Source organism: Triturus cristatus, chromosome 3_2 (assembly GCF_964204655.1).
Source record: "Triturus cristatus chromosome 3_2, aTriCri1.1, whole genome shotgun sequence".
NCBI classification, from domain to species: Eukaryota; Metazoa; Chordata; class Amphibia; order Caudata; family Salamandridae; genus Triturus; species Triturus cristatus.
The window spans coordinates 1085196521-1085217013 of NC_140584.1; the positions used below are offsets into that span (position 1 = coordinate 1085196521).

Here is a 20493-nt window from a genome sequence, read left to right on the forward strand (position 1 = left end):
GACGGTATTGCAATAGCCTGGTTTATGTGAAAACCTTTGGTAGGAACGTCGGATTTGTCCTCATTATTACTTTATCCCTGCTCATGGCTATGTACTGTTAGCACTTGTATCTCACTAACTCTCTTGAGTGACATGATTGCTACCAAGAACACAATTTTCAGTTTAAGATGTCGGAGTGTGGCATTGTACATTGGTTCAAAGGGTGCCTTCAATGACCTTGCCAAACCTAAGTTTAAATTTCAATGTGAAGGAGGTATCTCTCGTGCTGAGAAAAGTCTTTTTGCCCCTTCTATGAACCTTTTGATCAATGGAAGTGAGAAAAGGTTCTGCATGTGTAGTGCCTTCCAAGTAAGCCGCAAAGGCTGTTCGAAGCATTCTTAGCGAGGCACATGGGAATTTACACACCAGGACTATTTCAATCTCCTGATGGAGCATGTGTTCCATTTTCTTGGATTAGCACCAGGATGCATATCTTTTTGCCTTAAAGACCTAACACTTCCTGGAAGCCAGCCTTTGAGTTTTTCTGATGATATGTACTGTGACCTTTGGTAGGTTTAGATGTTCAAATTCCACTACTTTAGGAACCATGCTGTCAACTGCACCTCCCCCAGGTTTGGGTGGAATACCTTTACCTGTTGCATGGTTAGTGTATCCCTGTGCACTGGAATTTTGACATGCTATTGTTTTGGCAATTAGATCAAGTGACTGAATCGAGGCTGTCGAGGCAATCTTAGAGCTATCAGGGTCATTGTCATGTTGGAAATTTCTCTAGAACTGTTGGACTCAACAGTATTGGTGAAAAAGCATATGCAAAGATCCTGTACAACTTATCGACCGAGCATGCCCCAGTAATTTGGGATGGTAGCGCCTGGATGCGAAGCACCACCATTTTGTGTTATTTGATGTAGCGAAGAGATCTGGAGTTCCCCGCAGACCTAAGATTGTATCTATAATAGACTGTTCTATTTCCCAGCCGTGTGTGCAGTTTGTCTGTCTGCTTAGGCCATCTGCCTGAAAGTATTCAGTTTTGGGAAAATTACTTGCTAGCAGTGATATGTTCTTTGCTATGGCCCACTTCCAAATGTTCTGAGCTAATCATGACAGTGGATATGACACTGTTTGTTGATGTAGAACATTGCTGTTGTATTGTCTATTAGCATTTGTACCATCTTCCCGCTTATCGGGCTTTGGAAGGCTTTCATTGTTAGGAAGTCTGCCATTAGTTCCAGAAAACTGATGCGTTTGTGACAGTCCTGTTCTGACCATAACCCCCTTACCTTCGGGGTATACATGTGTACACTCCAACTCTACTATTAAGTTTTCCATGGTTATGATGGCTTGTAGTAAGTAAGGGAGCTTTGAAATGTCTCCCTTTGAGCCTGTTCCCTGCACTCCCAACACTTCAAATTCTTGCTGACTTTGTCTTTTACAACATTAGATCCTCCGAAGCGAGGATTGAATAGTTCTGAATAGTATAGTTCTAATAGAATTGATTGAATGACCATTCCTGTAGTGGTCTCATTTAAAGTTTCACACTGGGAATGAGGAGGATACAAGAAGCCATCATCCATAAAGTACGAGCTATTTACCTTCGGTAACGATGTATCTGGTAGAGACGATTCTAGCCGCAGAATCCTTAACGTAGAATTATCACCAGGCGTGAGACTGGACCCGGAAAACTTTCTTTGCCCCAGCATCTCTGCGCGCCAGGGGGCGGTACCGCGCGACTCCGCCCTGACGTCGTCCGCGGGCGTCGTCAGCGAGGTTACATAAGCCACACCCCGGCGCGCTGACATCAGTTTTCTTCGGAGAACTTTTCCACGGGGAAGAGGGGAAGAGGGGGAGAGGGGTAGAGGGGGTGAGGGGGTGAGGGGGTGAGGGTGAGGGGGAGGGTGAGTGTGAGGGAGAGGGAGAGGGAGAGGGAGAGGGAGAGGGAGAGGGAGAGGGAGAGGGAGAGGGAGAGGGAGAGGGAGGGGGGAGGGGGAAGAGAGAGGGTGAGAGAGAGTGGGAGAGAGGGGGAAGGGGATGGGGGGGGAGGGAGAGGGGGAGAGGGAGAGCCAGAGAGGGAGAGCCAGAGAGGGAGAGCCAGAGAGGGAGAGGGAGAGAGAGACTGCAATCACATGCCTCAACAGTGAAGGACAACAAGCCCAGAGCAAAGGAGTAACCGCAATTCACCCCCAGACGACAACATCAAGGAGGGCCGTATCCCCTGAAAGGAGCAACAAGGCCGTGGTACAGGCAAAAAATACCCCAACTTAGAGGACTGCAAGGGAATCAGAAACCCCAAGCAAGTAAAACAGAGAAGAGTAAAAGCAGGCCCCTACACTGGAGAAAAAAGCAGGGTGGAGGGATGCAGAAGCACACATGAACCAACCGACCATGTATCATAAGGGAAGGGGTGGAACAATCAAGCAGAACGAAGTATTCTGTCCGGCAGAAGCGAAGTGGACACCCCAGAAGACAAGCTACCTGGAGTGAGGCGAGTGCAGAAAACCAAACTGAAGGTCCACGCAGAACGGGGAGGAAGGGCAGGCCGTGAAGGAATCTGCAGCTAGAATCGTCTCTACCAGATACATCATTACCGAAGGTAAGTAACTCGTACATCTGATAGAGACTACTAGCCGCAGATTCCTTAATGTAGAATAGATACCCTGGCCATACCCAGAGGGGAGGAGGGCCTGCGAGAGAACCTCCCCAGTAGGAAGAAACATAGGGCCCCAGCAGGGGACATGGCACGGGGACAAGAAGGGCGGCCCAGACCCCACCAAGCAGAAGGAAGCAAGAACAAGGCGAAGGGAAGACCAGGAGACCCCAAGCCCATTCAAGGTACAATGACCACAAACCCTTGTAGGAAAAAACAGCAGCAGAGGAGCACCCAGGAGGAAAGAACAACCCCAACTCCAGGGAGAAAAGGCAGAACCGGAGGCAGAGCCTGCCGTAGGAAAACACACAGCGACAGAGGACAGCTGAACAGGCATCAGCCACAAGGAAGCAGGCAAGGCAGGAACAGCTCCACAGCCAAGAAACGCAGGCATAAGAAGAAAGGCACAAGTGCGCAAAGCCCCAGCAGAACAAGAGGCAGGGGCACATGATAGCACAATAAGGGCCACGGCGGTGGACCAGAACAAGCAGGCGTGCACAGCCGGCAGCTGACAGCACCATGGAGCAGTGCACCCAGAACAAGCCAGGCGCAGGCCGAGGGCAGAGGCCAAGAAAATTCAGAACAAGCCCCAAAGGAGGATCGTTCAATAGACAGACACCGACCCACGAAGAGAAGTGGGACCAGCCATAAGAGAAAAAGGGAGAGACACAGAGGACGGACCCAAGCCGCCAACCAGAACACAGGAAAGCCAGGAGAAACCCAGCCCCCCTGGAACACCAGACAGAGGACCAGGCCGAAACGCTGGACAGGAAGGCCGAAACGCCACAACACCGTAGACAGCATGCCAAACTGGTCGAGCTATGTAGTGAACACCGAGAATGACAGAACCTGGAGCAGCGCAAGCTGCGCCCGGACAAGATACAAGAGACCGCACCAGCGGTATACAGTGATGCCAGGAAAGGCCGGGAACCCGAAAAAGGTGCAACCATACCTTCCCAGCGCAGGACAGAGCTATGCAATAGCTACAAGTATCCCACATAGGATATGAAACGTCCCAATAAAACATGGGAACACCTCTTAGGGAAAAGCCTGCAGCAGAGGACCAGAACATATAGGTAGGGCATGATACGGCCCAACAGCCAACAGCACAAAGGGGTCAACCTAAGGACCCCGAAGGCAAGCCAACCCACACAGAATACACAGATGGTCCAATCGAACCACTAGACCCTCGAAAAAAAGGGTAGGATAACGCCGCCCATAAAGTAGCAGAGGACCGACAAGCCAAGTTTATGGAGGGGGAGGAGGACGGAGCCCCGCAAGGAGCTGCTGAATGGCGACATCCACATGGGTGTTAAACAAAAGCACCCCATCAAAGAGCAGGTCGACAACACGCTCCCTCACATTCTCAGGGAAAACGCTATCCCTCAGCCAAGCATGGCGACGGAGAGCTACTGAACTTGCCATCGTGGGGCCGAGAGCATCAGAAACATCCAGGACCGAACGAAGAATAAAAGCGGCCAACTCCCGGCCATCCATCACATGGCACCGCAGATAAGCGCAGACAACTTCTTGAGAGGCAGAAGACAAAAGGGACTTCACGGAATCCCACAAGCTGGAAGTAGCCCTGGCCAACACACAAAGAGTGTTGAGCACTCGCAAAGCAGCACTGGAGGAAGCGAAGAGGTTACGCCCCCATGAATCTAACCACCGAGCCTCCCGTGACGGAGGAAACAACACCAAAGGTAAGGAAGGAAAAGCAGTCTTCAGAAGAGGGTCCTGGGTAGAAGAGTGGAAAGAGAGGCAGACTGGATCGTGCGGAGCAGGACGGTGGCAGTGGAGGAGCGACTGGGGCACCGGATCCCCCGTGGCAGAACCCCCCAGGTCCCCAGAAGAGAATTATGAAGCGAAGCTTCGAAGGGAAGAAGCAGCTTCCGTCCACCAGAGACCTGATGGAGAACCTCCAGCAAATGGTCCGTAGGAAATGGGGTGGCGGGGTCGCCCATGTGCAAAATGCCAGCGGCCGTGGAAATGGCCCGGGCAAAGGCCGCCCTCGCATCTGTAGGGCACCGTGGGGGGAGGGGGGAAACAATTCTTCCGTGGGTGACGGCTGTAAACTAAGCCGGCCATCCCCGAATCCAGCTGGAGGAAGAAATGGCCAGCCCCGGAATGGTGGAAGATTCACAGACAAGTGGGGGATCTGAGGTGCCTCTGGGGAAGGCTGTGGCCGCGGGCACGGCGCAGAGCCCTCCTTGGAAGATGCCGGGGAAAGGCCACAACGTGGCATCCCGTCTCCGGGGAAGAAGAGACAAAAAGTTGACGAACCTCCGGAGAGAAGGAGGCCTCTGGAGACAAGTCGATGACCCGACGCCGGTACGGCACCGTGGAGTCTGCCACAGGCGCCAGCGTGACGTCGACCAGCGCCTGAGGAGACGCCGAGACGACCTCTTCCACCACTTGCGCCCCAAGAGAATGGGGCGTGGCCGGCTCCGGGTCGATTTAAAGAACGACGCCGAAAAGGCGCCGGGTCGACCTCCGACGAAGCAGCCGCCTGCGTGGAGAGATGAGAGGGACCCGGGGACGCGCCACGGCCCCTAGCCAGCACACGCGGCGCCGCCAGAATCAACATCTGTCGGCGCCTGAGCGGCGTCAGCTCGGCTTCTGTCAAGGCCGCCACCTGCCCAGAAGACCGAAGAGGACTCTGGGGCGAGCCGCGAGTCCTGGCGACCTCATGCGACACCACAGGGACCCCCTTGGGGGTTTGCGGCGAGGCAGAGGCGCCGTGGGCCGAAGAGGGGAACCCCGTAGGGCAGCACCCCGACGACACCACACCTCCTGAACCTGAAGCTGAACCCGCCGGGGCCAGAGCCGCCGGCGACGCCGTGGAAGGCCTTGCACGTGGCAAGGGATCTGCGGACGTCCTAGGAAGAGGAGGAGGGGCCAAGGAAGCCTGCAGAGCCGCAGCATAGGCCTCCATTTGGGCCCTGGTCGCCCCAACGCCGGGAAACGGCGGGTAGGGTGGTGACGAATGAGGCCGTATGTCCCGCGGAGAACCCGCGCCCTCCGCAGAGCGGGGACAAGCTACAAGGCTTACAGACGGGCAAGCGACACCCTAGGGGGCCTCGGTGACGTGTGATGTCGGAATCTGAAGCGGCGATTCTTGGACCCTTCAGCGGGGGACGGACGCGGAGACGACACCGATCTGGACAACTGGGCTAAAAGGAGCTTCATTCGGCACTCCCGCCGGGACTTGGGCTTCAGATGCTGGCAAGCGTCGCAGTACGTGGAATCATGGTGCTCGCCCAAACACCACATGCAAATAGGATGAGGGTCTGTCGTCGGCATCTGACGCGCCCAAGACAAGCACGCCTTAAAGCCCGAAGGCATTTGCACACTGTCCCACAACGCAAAGCGTGAAACGAAGGCCCGAAAACAGGTCAGGGACACGATCCTTATCCGCGTTGCACACGGAAAAGACGGAAACTGATGTCAGCGCGCCGGGGTAGGGCTTATGTAGCCTCGCTGACGTCACGCTTGTGGACGTCAGGGCGGAGTCGCGTGGTACCGCCCCCCGGCACGCAGACATGCTGGGACAAAGAAAGTTTTCCGGGTCCAGTCTCACACCTGGGGATAATTCGACGATAAGGAATCTGCGGCTAGTAGTCTCTATCAGATAGTTTCATTACTTTCCTCACTTTCAAAGAGTGAGACACCTGGTAGAAATGAATTTGACAAGTATGGTCTGAACCATCCATGTCGGAAGGAAGGCCAGCACAAACTTTCAAGGTGTCTGCCTTGACCAGCCAATCGCCTAAGTATGGGTAGACATGTGTGCCCTCCCTTGTGGGGTGTGCAGCTATCACTGCCAGATTCTTGATGAAGACTTTTAGAGTGGACTTTATTCCGAATGGCAGGACCTTGAATTGGTAATGTTTCCCTTCAAATACAAATCTTAGGTATTTTTTGTGTGCTATGTGACTGGGTATATAGAAGTAGGCATCTTTGAGATCTACCGTTGCTAGGCAGTCCCTTTAGTCAAAAGGAGTTAAGAATTTACATCTTGTAATGTCATTATTTGATATTTTAGTGTCTGTTCAAAAAGCGTAGGTCTAAGATAGGTTGCATAGTCAGATCTTGTTTTGGTACAAGTAAATGAAACACACCTTTGTTTCTTTCTTCCTGCAGGACTTTTTCTACAGCATTTTTTGTAAGCAGCTCCTGGGCCTGTGTTGTGTAAGATCTACAATTGATCCTTCTTTTAATGCTGATGCTTTGGTGGTTTTGTTGGTAGTTTTTGTATGAAGTCTATTCAGTATCCCTAATGAATGATATTTGTAACCCACTTGTCTGTGGAAATGGCTTTCCAGCTTTTGAGGAAGTCCTTTATCCTACCCCCTACAGGAGTAATGTGACTGGGGGGAGTGAAGTTCGAGTCACTTAGAACCACCTGAGGCAGGTCCTCTGGAGTTTCCACTCCTTGGTTTTCTTCCACCATGAAAAGGTGCTCTGGTTTGCTGCTATTGCCACTGACCATGACCCTGGAATTGGCTGGGTCCTGTTTTTTTTCAGGCTCTGTGAGCCAAACATTTGTCTCCCCATACCGCCCTATTCTCGGAGGTTGCCTCTTTCAAATGAAGGTCTAAAGACCTGAAGGGCTCCCAATAACTTTGTGGTCTTGTTAGCTTTCTTCAGGTCTTCCAGCGCTTGCTCCATACCTGGACCAGAGAACTGGTTTCCTGTAAGAAGTTTTATCAATGATGGTGGATTGTTCCTCAGACTTAAACCAGGAAATGCGTAGGTATGCATGACTCCTCATGATCGCCCAGAAGCTAGCTGCCTGCTTGCTAAATCAGCAGCATCACCGGCTATTTAAGGCATGAGTTGCCAATGTACTCACCCCCCTCAATAATAATTTTTGACCTCTTATGACATTCTTCCAGGTGGTGTGACATAAGGTCTTCTATATCCTCACAGTATTGGTGAACATGCATATTTAACAATGCATTAGGATTGGCGATTCACCACTGTGTGGCTGCAGCTCTCCATTTTGCTTCCTACAGCCACCATTTTTTTAGTTTCTTTGTCTGGTGGGGGGCCCATGGACGCTGGGGATATTTCTCTCTTTCTTAAAGTGGAAAGCATACGGGAGTCTGGTTCCACATGGCATTGAATGTATTTGGGGTCCTGTGTTGCGGCCCTGCATTTCTTCTTCATTCGTGGCGTTACTGCCTTCACTGTCTCGAGAGGACACTTACCCTTCTCTACCTCTACCTCCATCTCCACTCCGTAGGCATCTGCCCTATTTTTTTACCACTATCTGTTATGTGGAAACGTCATTGGGTGGAGAAGGCTTTGGATGATAGAATTATATCTCCTCTATAGGAGAGTCGGTCTCTACGTTCTCGCACAGCATTTCCCTCTGTGGCTCCTACATTTCCAATTCTTTGAGAACAATGCTGAAGATATCTTTCTCCTCTTCCCCCCTACACCTGTATACTGAATTACCTCGGTATTTCTTCCAGCTCCTCCATTAAATTATATTGCATACTTCACTTAAGCCCTACTGGCCTAACTTCTTTCAAGGGAGTTCTCAAAGACGGTCTTCTTTTTTCATAAGGCTCTCTTATCTCGACCTCTAATGCCCTTTTTCTTTCTCTCAAAGTCTCACGTCGGAAGTCATAGGCTCTCCATAAACCTTTGCTTTCAAGTGTGGTGGTCCCTCCTTCCCTCTCCTCTCTCGATTATCCTCATAAGTCAAGGCGACGCCTTTCACTGTATCCTTACCAGTGAGTTTTAATTTCCTGGTAGGATGGGAAGTGCTTTCTGCTCCTTTCACTGTTCGTCTCTTCAGCACCGAGGGCTTCACTTTTAGTGACACGGGGGTACCATTGGAAGAACCGTGGTTTAGCATCTTGCAAATATGTCTGTCTTTTCTTTGGATGAATCAGGTTTCTAATGGGCATATGGCACTGTGGGCTTAGGCATTTATGGTGTGTCTTTTCGACCTCATATACCAATTTTTTTTTAAAAGTCTTGGTTTCCCCATAGGCCTCCAGCGCCTCTACCTCATCTTTGTCAGAGAAAACCAGTTCCTCCAACGATGGAGCACCCTTCTTTAGCTTCTCAATCTACAACATAGCAGCCATGTCTGTGTTCATCCAAAGAGCACGAAGGATCTTGTCCCTGTGGACTACGGTTTTTGACTTGAAATAGGGGCATGGAACACAGTCCTCCGACTTATGGTCTTTGAGGCAAGCAAGAACATATAGACTGGATGTTCGTCATTCAGAGCGAATTTTCAGTGGCAATTTGGGCAAAATTTGCAGAGAGTGTGCATGCTATAAAATGGTGCCAAGGAACCCCAGGGATCTTACTACGACTAAGGAACATTCTACATATGTCAATCCCTCTTGACAACCCCCCCCCCCACCCTCCCGAAAAACTCTCGAGCGCTGAGCACCAATCTGTTTTCCCTCGACTGATTTCCTTAGTTTTTTGAGGATTCTTCAACAACCTCAGTCGAAAAAAACATCTGGAGGTATTCGATGCAGTTCCCAATGGCAGAATAAAAGAATCTAGGATGGTAGGCACACACGTCATATAGGAGCTCTGCACAGGTAGACTCCCAAACTACTAACTAAAAAACTTTTGGAGACACTAAAGACACATTCAGACACAAGCACTAGATGGCAGGATTGTGTAAAGCATGTGAATCTAGAACACATTTCATGCTGCAAAATCTGGGTTTTGACTAGGAACGACCCTGAGCCCAACGGTCGTGTCACGCACAGTCTATGAACAATTTTGCCCTGTACTCCTTGTTGTCTTTTGAAAGCATGCTGCAGCACTGGCAGCCAGGAACCCAAGCACCACAGAGTATGCATGGGAGTCGGTAATACACGTTTGCCTGTCACAGGTGAGACAGAGCTCAAACCTGTAATTTTTAGGAGGTCACTTCACCAATGGACTGCACTAGAAGTACAAGTTACTTACCTCCGGTAACGATGTATCTGGTAGAGACGATTCTAGCCACAGATTCCTTAACATAGAATTATCCCCAGGCGTGAGACTGGACCCGGAAAATGTTCTTGTCCCAGCATCTCTGCGCGCCGGGGGGCAACACCACGCGACTCCGCCCGCCGTCTTCCGCGGGCGTGACGTCAACGAGGTCACATAAGCCCCACCCCAGCGCGCTGACGTCAGTTAGCTTCGCAGTACTTTTCCGCGCCACAACGCGGAGCCATCACAACAAAACTGAGGAAAACATGAGAACAGTATGCGAAAAAGCAAAGAAACAATACAGAAAGAAACAAAGGGTGAGGAACAGCACCAGTTGTCACCAAGGCACCAGAAAGCTATAGCAGCAAAGCCATAGCAGGGAAAGAACAGAGCACCACTTTGAGGAACAACTGTGCAAGCCAAGACGACAACACCAGTCGGCACTAAAGTACCAGAAGGCTAAAGCAGCGAAGCTATAGCAGGGAACGAGCAGAGCACCCCCCCCCCCCCCCCGAGGAACAACCGAGCAAGGCAATAGCCATATTGGAGGCACAAGTATATGAAAAGCACCAGAACAGAACAAGAGAGAGAGAGAGAGAGAGAGAGAGAGAGAGATAGGCTGCAACCACACAGTGAAGGGCCACAAACCCAGAACAGAGGAGCAACAGCAATCCGCCCCCGGACCACACGGTAAAGGAGGGCCAGACCCACTGAAAGGGGCAGGAGGCCAAAGGACAGGTAAAAAATCCCTAACCCAGAAGACCACAAGGAGATCAAAAACTCCAAACAAAGAGAGGGAAAAAGAGAAAGAGGAGACCCCTACACTGGAGAGAAACCAGCTGGAGGGAAGCAAAGGCACGCAGCAACCACCCATCCCCGTATCAAAAGAAAGAAAGGGGGGAATGGAACTATAAAGCAGGACCTGTCAGCCTGACTGGAAGGAAGCGAAGAGGACACCCACAGAAGACAAGCCACACAGAGGGAGGCGAGAGCAGAAACTCAAGTAGAGGGTCCTCGCAGGACGGGGAGGAAGGGCGGGTCATGAAGGAATCTGTGGCTACAATCGTCTCTACCAGATGCATCGTTACCGAAGGTAAGTAACTTGTACATCTGATAGAGACTACTAGCCGCAGATTACTTAACGTAGAATAGATACCCTAGCCATACCCAGAAGGGAGGAGGGCCTGCGAGAGAGCCTCCCCAGCAGGAGAGAGACAGAGCCCCAGCAGGGGACATGTCACAGGAACCAGAAGGGAAGGCCAGGAGATCCCACGCCCAAGTAAGGGAGGACCGCCCAACACTCCACAGGGGCAGTCAGCGCCCGAAGGACCACAAGGAACAAAAGAAGCACCTCAAACCCCAGGGAGACGAGGCAGAACCGGAGGCAGGGCCCACCGTAAGAAGCACACACAGTGATGGGAAACAGTCGAACACACTGCGGCCGCATGCAGCGGAGAAGGCAGGAACCGTGCCACCGCCAATAGTGTAGGTGTAAGAAGAAAAGCACAGATGCACAAAGCCCCAACAGAGCCAGAGGCAGGGGCACAAGGGAACACATGAAGGGCCACGACGGTGGACCAGATCAAGCAGGCAGGCAGGCACAGGCATGCGCAGCCAGCACCAAGCAAAAGACCACGAAGCAGCGCACCAGACCAAGCCAGGCGCAAACCGAAGACAGAGGTCAGGACACACCCTAAGGGAGAGGCCTGTGCCGAAACATACACAAACCCACGAAAGAAGTGGGACCAGGCAGAAGAAAAGGAGAGAGGACGGAGGACAGGCCCAGACCGTCAACCAGAACACAGCAGCCAAAGGACGCCAACTCCTCTGGAACACCAAATAGAGGACCAGGCCGAAGCGCCGGACAGAAGCGCCACAACACTACGTCGCAGACAGCAGGCCAGACTGGTCGAGCGACGTAGCGAACCTGGAAAGGACAGACCTTGCGCAACGCAAGCCGCGCCAACACCACAGCAAAGAGACCCCACCAGCGATATACCGTAACGCCAAGGAGAGCACGGAACCCGAAAAGGGTGACCACACTGCCCCAGCACATGACAAGCTAAGTAAAAGCTACAAGTACCCCACATAAGGTATGTAACGTCCCAAGAAAACATGGGAACGCCTCTTAGGAAAATATTCCGCAGCAGAGGACAAACAGAAAAGCCTGCGGGCAAAACTGCAGACGGCTTGCCAAGCAGCCAAGAAAGAAGACACAAAAGGACCAAGACCAGGACCTATACAGGCTTACCAATCAGCCAAAACCACAAGACAAACAAGCATTGGCATAGCCAATAGGTCTCGCCTTTGGGACCTTATAAGTGTTTAGCCATGCAACAGTTGCATAACTAAACACTTATAAGGTCCCAAAAGCGAGACCTATTTGGCTATGCCAAGCGGCCGCAAAAGTGATCGCGATCAAACATCAAAGCGGCCGCGAAAGTGAAAGTAATCGCGGTAAAGCGCGGCGCGCGCGCCCGCGCACATGCACTGTAGCTCTAGGCTGGCCTGGTAGCACTTTTTGGAGCCCTCTCAATAAGTCTCGCCAGACCAGCGCATGCGCTGGGTCAGGCGAGACCTAAAAAGGGGGGCTGAACCAGCAGCCAACAGCACCAAAGGGCCAACCGAAGGACCCTGAAGGCACACCAACCACACAACAGGGTCTACTTGTTACTACGCCCCAGAAAACAACGGGAGAACACCTCCCAGAACAAAGAGGAAGAAGAAGAAGAAAATCCAGAGCAGAGCGAAGAATAAACGCCGCCAGCTCCCGGCCATACAACACATGGTGCCGCAGATCAACGCAGGCCCCCTCCTGAGAAGCGGAAGACAGAAGGGACTCCGAGAATCCCAAAAGCAAGAAGTGGCTCTGGCTAACACACAAAGCATGTTGAGCGCCCGCAAGGCAGCACTGGAGGAGGCGAAGATGTGGCGCCCCCATGAATCTAACCACCGGGCCTCTCGTGACGGGGGGAGACAACACCGATGGCAAGGAGGGAAAGGCAGTCTGCAGAAGAGGGCCCTTGGTAGAAGGGTGGAAGGAAAGGCAGACAGGATCATGCGGAGCAGGACGGTTGCTGTGCAGAAGCGGCTGGGGCACCGGGTCCCCCGTGGTAGGATGCCCCCCAGGCCCCCCAAGAGAGAATTATGGAGCAAAGCTTCGAAGGGAAGAAGCAGCTCCCGTCCACCAGAGCCCCGATAGAAAACCTCAAGCAAATGATCTACGGGGAAAGGGGCAGCCGGGTCGCCCATGCGCACAATCCCCGCAGCACTCGCCTCCATAGGGCAACGCGGTGGGGAGAGCAATTCCTCCGTGGGCGACGACTGTAAGCAAAGCCGGCCGTCCCCCAGCCCAACCGGAGGAAGGAAAGGCCAAGTCCAGAATGGGGGAAGGTTGACTGACGAGTGGGGAACCTGAGGCATCTCCGGGAAAGACTACAGGCGTGGGGACGGCGAACAGCCCTCCTTGGAAGACGCCGGGGAAAAGGCCACGACGTTGCGTCCATTCTCGGAGAAGAAGAAACAAACTGTTGCCAAACGTCTGGAGAAGAGGGGGCGTCCAAAGACATATCAACAACCCGACGCCGGCACGGCGCGTGGAGTCCACCGTCAACTCAACGTCGACCGAAGTGGACACCGAGACGACCTCTGCCACGACTCGCGCAACAGGAGAACGGGGCGGGGTCGAAGCCAGGGCGGCCAACGAACGGCACCGAAAAGGCAGTCGCATAGGCCTCCATTTGGGCTCTTGCCGCCCCCACGCCGGGGAACGGCTAGTAGAGTGGCGACGCGCGAGGCCGCACAACCCACGGAGAACACACGCCTCCCATAAGGCGGGGACCGGGCCTCGGGGACAAACTGCAACACTTACCAACAGGTGAGCAACGCCCTTGCGGCCTCAGAGAGGAACGATGTCGAAGGCGGAAGCGGCGGTTCTTGAACCCTTCCGCGGGGGACGGATGCGGCGACAACGCCAACCTGGACATGCGGGCCGAGAGGAGTTTAATCCGGCGCTCCTGCCGGGACTTCGGCTACATCTGCTAACAAGCCTCACAGTCCGTGGAGTTGTGGTGCTCCCCCAAACACCGCATACAAATGGGGTGAGGGTCCGTCGCGGACATCTGGCGCGCACAAGACGAGCACGTCTTGAAGCCCGGAGGCATTCGCACACTGTTCCCAAAAAGAAATGCAAAGCGTGAAAAGAAGGCCTGAAAACAGGCCAGGAACACGATCGGGATCTGCGTTGCACGCGGAAAAGAAGCAAACTGACATAAGCACGCCGGGGTGGGGCTTACGTGACCTCGCTGACGTCACCCCAGCGAAAGATGAAGGGCGGACTCGCGTGGTGCTGCCCCCCCGGCGCGCAGAGATGCTAGGACAAGAACATTTTCCGGGTCCAGTCTCACACCTGGGGATAATTCTACGTTAAGGAATCTGCGGCTAGTAGTCTTTATCAGATTTAGAATGTTGTCACTGCAAAAAAAATCTGGAGAGAAAACCACTTAGAGTGCTTCAGATCAGAGTACATGGGCTTGATGGAAAAAAAGGAACTGGTGCCAGAGTAGCACTATACAGTTCCAGGTACATCACTATAACCTCGCTTTTGCCGGCATGATGAAGCCACCGCACGCTAGTGGCATGAGAGTTGAGTCAAAGGTTTCCATATCAGTCTGGTGCCTAAGATATTCAACAGGTAAAGAATATGCCGGTTGAAGTATCCATCACAAAACAACATTTTGTGTTTGCTAATGCCTAAATGCGGGGAGCCTAAATTGGGTACCTTTGATTAAAAGGGTTCAAGATTAAGGGGCGAGTACCTTGTCTGCAAATTTCGCCGTCCACCCAGTTTCTTTTTAGTTGAATGTATCAAGTTTCAGACGGAGGATCTTCAAATGGAACAAACCTTTGATCAACGGCCCAAATGACATTGGGTTATTGGTCAAAGTACTACAAACTGTCCTATTTAAGGCAGACAGTCCCGGCACGACCCATATACACTGGGAGAAACTCCCAACATGTCCACGATATTAATTTTTAATTTTTTTAAAAACAAAGGCGCACACTGGGAATGTATTTTTGAAGAACCACAAACTTTGCGGAGAGGCCACGTTAAACATGGTGGCTACTCACCAAACTTTCTGTATCTTCATCATAGTCTTCTCGACAGCAGCACTGATTAAATCGTTCTGCTGCCCTGGTGGACTGACAGGTCCGTCTCCTAACTCTAAAGTGAAGTAAGCAAGGCATTTTCACTAATGGAACTTGCCTTGCACACATTCACAACTTCACATTACTATTATTAGCAGCACATTGCATTTTCTTATAAAAGGTCACTATTGTCTTCTGTGTAATCAACAAAATCTCATTCCTCAATCATTTGTACCCCAACACTTCGAAACAAAAACCCAGCTCATTGTGTGTGTGTGTATGTATGTATGTATATATATATATATATATATATACACATATACACACACACACATAATATACCATCCATATGTATTTACATCTCCACAAGAGACAAAGGGACTGACAATGTACAACCTACAATTAAAAAATGTGGGGAATTTATCAAGGAGGTCACCACACTTGTTTTATGTAATCAAGCATAATAAAGAAAACAATGTTCTTGTTTCTTGAAATGAGAGGTTTGTCTTTAGAGTGACCACCTCTTCATTGTCTTCCATCAAATGTATACAATATACAGCCCCTTCATTCAATGAGGCTTTATGCACAGCTTTGCATTCCGAAATAATGAACTGTAGAAATGAGCGGCTGCAACAGTAAGCCAAGTCAGTGAGATACACATGGAGAAGAATACAAAAGCAAAATGACATACCTCCCGTGTATTGTTTTATACTCACGCTCTGTTTTTCTATTAGATTCCAGGCCAGAATCAAACTACCAGTGGTAACTAAACACACACAAGCACACTTCACTTCCACGATAACGGCTTCAAAGAAAAACATCTGGGACGTACCTTCAGACCCATTTCTCCGTTTCGGTACTTCCTGAAATAGTCTGTTCAAGTTCTGGCCTGGATTCTCTGTTGAAAAACAAGTTTGGTAAGAACAAAACAATCAGGGGATGTAGCGATGTCATTTGCTATGAAATGAAAGACACTGCATCTTCAGATATTTAAAATGGAACGCTTTTCTGTTTTTGCAATCTTCATATGGAATGTAGACAAATTGGGGAAACAAAGCCTGTGGTGTGCACTAGACGATCACACCTGTTACGAGTATGGGTATTACAAATTCAGGAAATTAGGTAGATTAGAACGGTCTAAACATAGAAAAAACAATACTCTAGTTTGCAAAAGATTTAACAAAACAAACGCAGACCTTCTTCTGCTGAATTTAATTTGAAATCGGGCTAGTAAAACTGTTTATTTTCCCTAGCTTATCATACCCTTATTCGCCAACCGGTTTTAAACTTTCAAGGTTACCTCAATAATACTTCCTTTCATATTGCATTCTAAGCTATTAAAAAGCCTTAATATTTTTCAATCTTATCATAATATACCAATAGTAATGAACGTTGGCCAGAATAAAATATATGAAACGAAGTTCATCGTTTATGGTCTACTATTTAAAATGTTGGCTTTTTTAAAGGGAATTCATGGAGACGAGCCAGTAACCATTTATAAAAGAAATTACAAAATGAATGCTACGTTGTTATGATGTAAACCATACTTTAGTGTATGACAGTATATTGGCTGTTCTCCTTTAATGGAAGAACTTGTACAGAATTGCCTGAATTTACACCGTTTACCATTTACCTAACTAAAGGAATGAGGGATTACCTGTAATCCCAGATCTCTATTCAGGCAATGCTCACTGATAATTAATCATAAGCACTGAACAAAATAGCAAACCCAACCCTACTAAATGCAGTGGGAAAAAAAAAGGGAAATAATACATTACACCAGGGGTCTCCAACAGGTTGATCGTGAGATACAGGTAGTAGCCGTAGTCCATCATATCTCTTTTTTTTTTTTTTACCCTGTCGTTTTCTTTTTACATTTCAGACCTTTTTTCGATGCTTGCCACACTCCTAAATCCAGCTGCCAGATTGGCTGAACTAAGCTCAGCTGTCGCGGGGCATGACAACGCAGGTGGCGTTGTCAAAACCCAGGGACAAGCAGTATTGGATTGTCCAAATGGGAACCAGACAGCCTGTATTCTTGCCAAACGGCACCGTGCTTGCAGTCAGAGTGGCAACCCTGAAGTTAGAGCCAGTTTTGCTAGAGCTGAATACCACAAGTGGCACTAAAGTACACAACTTCAATGATGTCTGTGAGAATGTGTTTTTTTCCATTTGAAAGGAATGCAGGTGGCTGGTCCTCCTTTGAACATATGCCTTAAGGGTGTGCTAGGATGGACGATTTCAGAGTAGGGATCAGGCAAAACTGCATGAGCCACACTCCGATGTCTGACTAATCAAAGCATCATTGGGATACGGAGTACAGAAAGCCTTAGGACTCTGTACAGAAAAACTTGTGATACTGAAAAAACTAATTCTAATACAAGCAGAACAGATAATTTTTCTTGTAGAGTTAGACCCGATAAGTCCTTCCTCTGAAAGGATAACTGCTTAGTAGCCACTATTTACCATCTGAGAACTGTTGATGTTTGCTCGGTAAGAATTAAAATTCCTACTGGTCGTTTTCCTTTCCTGATCCCAAAAGACAGAATGGGAATGAGTGCTGCAAGAAATGTAAGAGCGCCATTGGGCTCAGGAAACAAATTTGAAAGAAGACAGTTTTCAAGTTACTGAATGAACAAAGCAGGCCCTATTACGTGATGGACATAACCAGATGACCTTGAGACATGTGACCAATCATGCTAACCTCATTGTATGTCCCTCACTGGGTGCGAATGCTCACTTGGACAACAATTTTGAGAACTATTAGTCAGCTAAAAATAAATCTTATCACATTCTCAAATTCAGAAGAGTTCAGCTGGTCTAGATCAAACAAAGAACTCACCCACACGGTTTGTTTGTTTTTTGGTGCTTGCCAGCCCTCACTTCTAGCGTTAATGCCTGTAACTCACCAACTCTCCTCAGTGATGTGATGGCAATGAGGAAAGCAACTTTCCATTAGAGGAACTGTAAAGGGCATTTGTGTAATAGTTCAAAAGATGGACCCATGAGCCTTGTGAGGACAATGTTGAGATTCCAGACTGTGGCAGGAGGAATCCTTGGTGGTATTACCCATTTTAAACCTTCCATGAAGGCCTTGATTACAAGAATTCTGAATAGTGACAGATGTTGCCTATTTTGTAAGTATGCAGCTACAGTTGTAGGGTGCAAACGAATAGACGTGTAAACCAGTCCTGTTCCTTGTAAATGTAACAGACAACAAATAATGTTTTGTATAGAAGCGTCTAAAGGATTGATTTTGTTGTTGTTGCACTATGCAAAACTTTTCCATTTTGCAGCATAGCCGGCTCTAGTGGTAAGTCTTCTTGCTTCTTTTAGAATATTCATACAGTCTGGTGGTAAATGTAAGTACCCAAGCTCTATGACTTCAGAAGCCAGATCGCTAAATTCGGTACTTTGGGATTTGGATATCTGATTTCTCCATGGTTCTGTGTGAGAAGACTGGAGTTTTTGATGTGGAACTAGTGACAGCTCCAACAGGGTGGTGTACCATGGTTGAAGAGCCTATGTGGGAGCTACTAGAATTAATGCAAGTGATGTTTGCCTGAGCTTCCGAACCACCCATGAAATGAGCGGGAGAGGCGGAAAAGCATAAGCAAATATCTGTGGACCAGTTCATCCATAGGGCATTGCCCTTTGATCGTAGTTGTAGGTACCTGGAGCCTCATTTTGGGCATTTTGCGTTTTCGGCTATGGCAAATCGGTCTATTAGTGGAAATCCCCACTGTAGGAAGTACAGAAGGAGAACTTGGGGGTGAAGTTCCCACTAGTGAATTTGTTGCTTTTTTTCTGCTGAGGAGATCGGCAATTTGATTGTTTACTCCTGGGAGATGTTCTGCCAGGGGAAAAATCTTGTGATGGATTGCCCAATTCCAAATGGCTTGAGGGAGCATTGACAGTTGGAGAGCCTGTCCCCCTTCCCTTTGCATATAATACATTGCTGTCATGTTGTCCGGCCGGACTAAGACAGTTTTGGCTATGAGAGGAGTTTGAAAAGCTATTAGTGCTAGGAAGACAGCTAAGAGCTCTAGATAGTTGATGTGGAGTGCTTATTGCTCCACATGCCTTGCATTGTGTAATGTTTGAGATGAGCCCCCCAACCTGTTAGAAATGCGCCTGCTGTGAGCACAATCTGTGGAACAGGGTCAATGAAAGGCCAGCCAGCTGACAAGTTTTGTAGGTTCCACCACTGCAGAGAGAGATGTGTACGGAGTCTACCAACTCTAGATCAGTTAATGGATCCTGTGATTGATTCCACTGACTTGCTAAGCACTCTTGTAGGGGGCACATGTGACACCTAGTATGGGGTGCAATTGTTATGCAAGACACCATCATTCCTAGTAGTTGCATGAACACTCTGGCTGGTAACGCTTGATTGGGTTGAAACTGTTGAATAGTAGTCTAAATATTATTAATTCTGGCTACATTGAGAGTCTAGAGCCTTGACTGTGTCTAGAGTGGCTCCTAGATAAGCATGCATCTGTGAGGGATGCAGGTGAGACTTCTGTGCATTGATGGTAAAGCCCAGTCGAAGTTGATCTGTTGTGTTGTGTGTGTGCTGCAGACAGTTTTGGTGAGTATTAGCTTTGATGAGCCAGTCATCTAGGTAGGGGAAGACGTGAATTTGTTCTCTTCTGAGATGAGTCGCGACTACTGCCAGGCATTTGGTAAAAACTTTGCCCGCTGTAGTCACTCCGAAGAAAAGTACCTTGAACTGGTAGTGCTTGCCTGCGATCACAAACCTCCGGTATTTGCAATGAGCTGGATGAATTGGAACAAGAAAATATGCGTCTTTTAAATCTAGAGTAGACATATAGTCTGCTGTTTGTAAAAGTGGGAGTACCTGTTGAAGTGTCACCATATGAAAAAGCTCTGACAGTATGCAATGGTTTAGCTCTCTCAGATCTAGAATAGGTCTTAGGGAACCTTTGGGGATGAGAAATTACAGAGAGAAAACCTCTGAGCCCTGGTACTGTATTGGAACTGCCTCTATTGCTCCTTTTAGTAAAAGGGACTGGACCTCTTGTTTTAACAAATGTATGTGTTCTGGAGACAACTTGTGAGAGCTAGGTGAAATGTTCGGGGGATTACTGGTAAGCTCCAGGCAATAACCATGTTGGATAATTCCAAGTACCCATTTGTCTAATTTTATAGACTGCCAAATGGGGAGGAATTGCTGAAGTCTTACCCCTGACAGTTCTGGTATAATCGGGGGAAGCGTGGGCAAGTCCCTGCTTATTGCTACCCTTGAAGTTGTTGCCTCTATACCCTCCTCGTAAAAAAAACTCTAGAGGGAGAGGACTGGTTGTTACCGTGGTAATCTGAGGTATTTTGATCTGGGGGATGTGGTTTTTGACCCTCCTCTTTACGAGGAACCTCTGTTGGATGCATTCTGAAGTGCTCCCATAGATTAAGCGACTTTGGTGTGCTTTTTCATCTTCTCTAATGCCTGGTCAATGTTAGGGCCAAATAGGTGTTCCTTATCAAATGGTGTGTTACGATTGGATTGTTGGACCGCGTGATTAAAACCTGAAATCCTTAACCAAGCGTGTCTCCTGAGCAGGATGCTGGTTTTAATCTCTCTAGCTGCGGTGTCTGCGGCATCTAGAGTACAACGAATAGCGGTATTAGAAATGAGCTTACCCTCATCCACTAAGTCCAGCGCTTTAGCCTTATGCTTGTCTGGGAGATATTGGAGCAATTGCTCCATTTCATCTCAGTGTGCTCTG

General features: G+C 49.2%; 1 protein-coding gene across 3 annotated transcripts in view; it reads right to left on the reverse strand.

The window, feature by feature from the left end:
• CUX1 (cut like homeobox 1) overlaps positions 1-20493 on the reverse strand; it is a 1097219-nt gene that overhangs the window by 401598 nt on the left and 675128 nt on the right. For 2 of the 3 annotated variants that reach the window (XM_085649843.1, XM_085649841.1), the window contains exon 16: positions 15579-15644. The exons of the other annotated variant lie outside the window; for it this stretch is intronic. In XM_085649843.1, coding sequence (XP_085505969.1) covers positions 15579-15644 — 66 coding nt within the window. The remainder of the gene's footprint in view (positions 1-15578; positions 15645-20493) is intronic. 3 annotated transcript variants of the gene reach the window in all.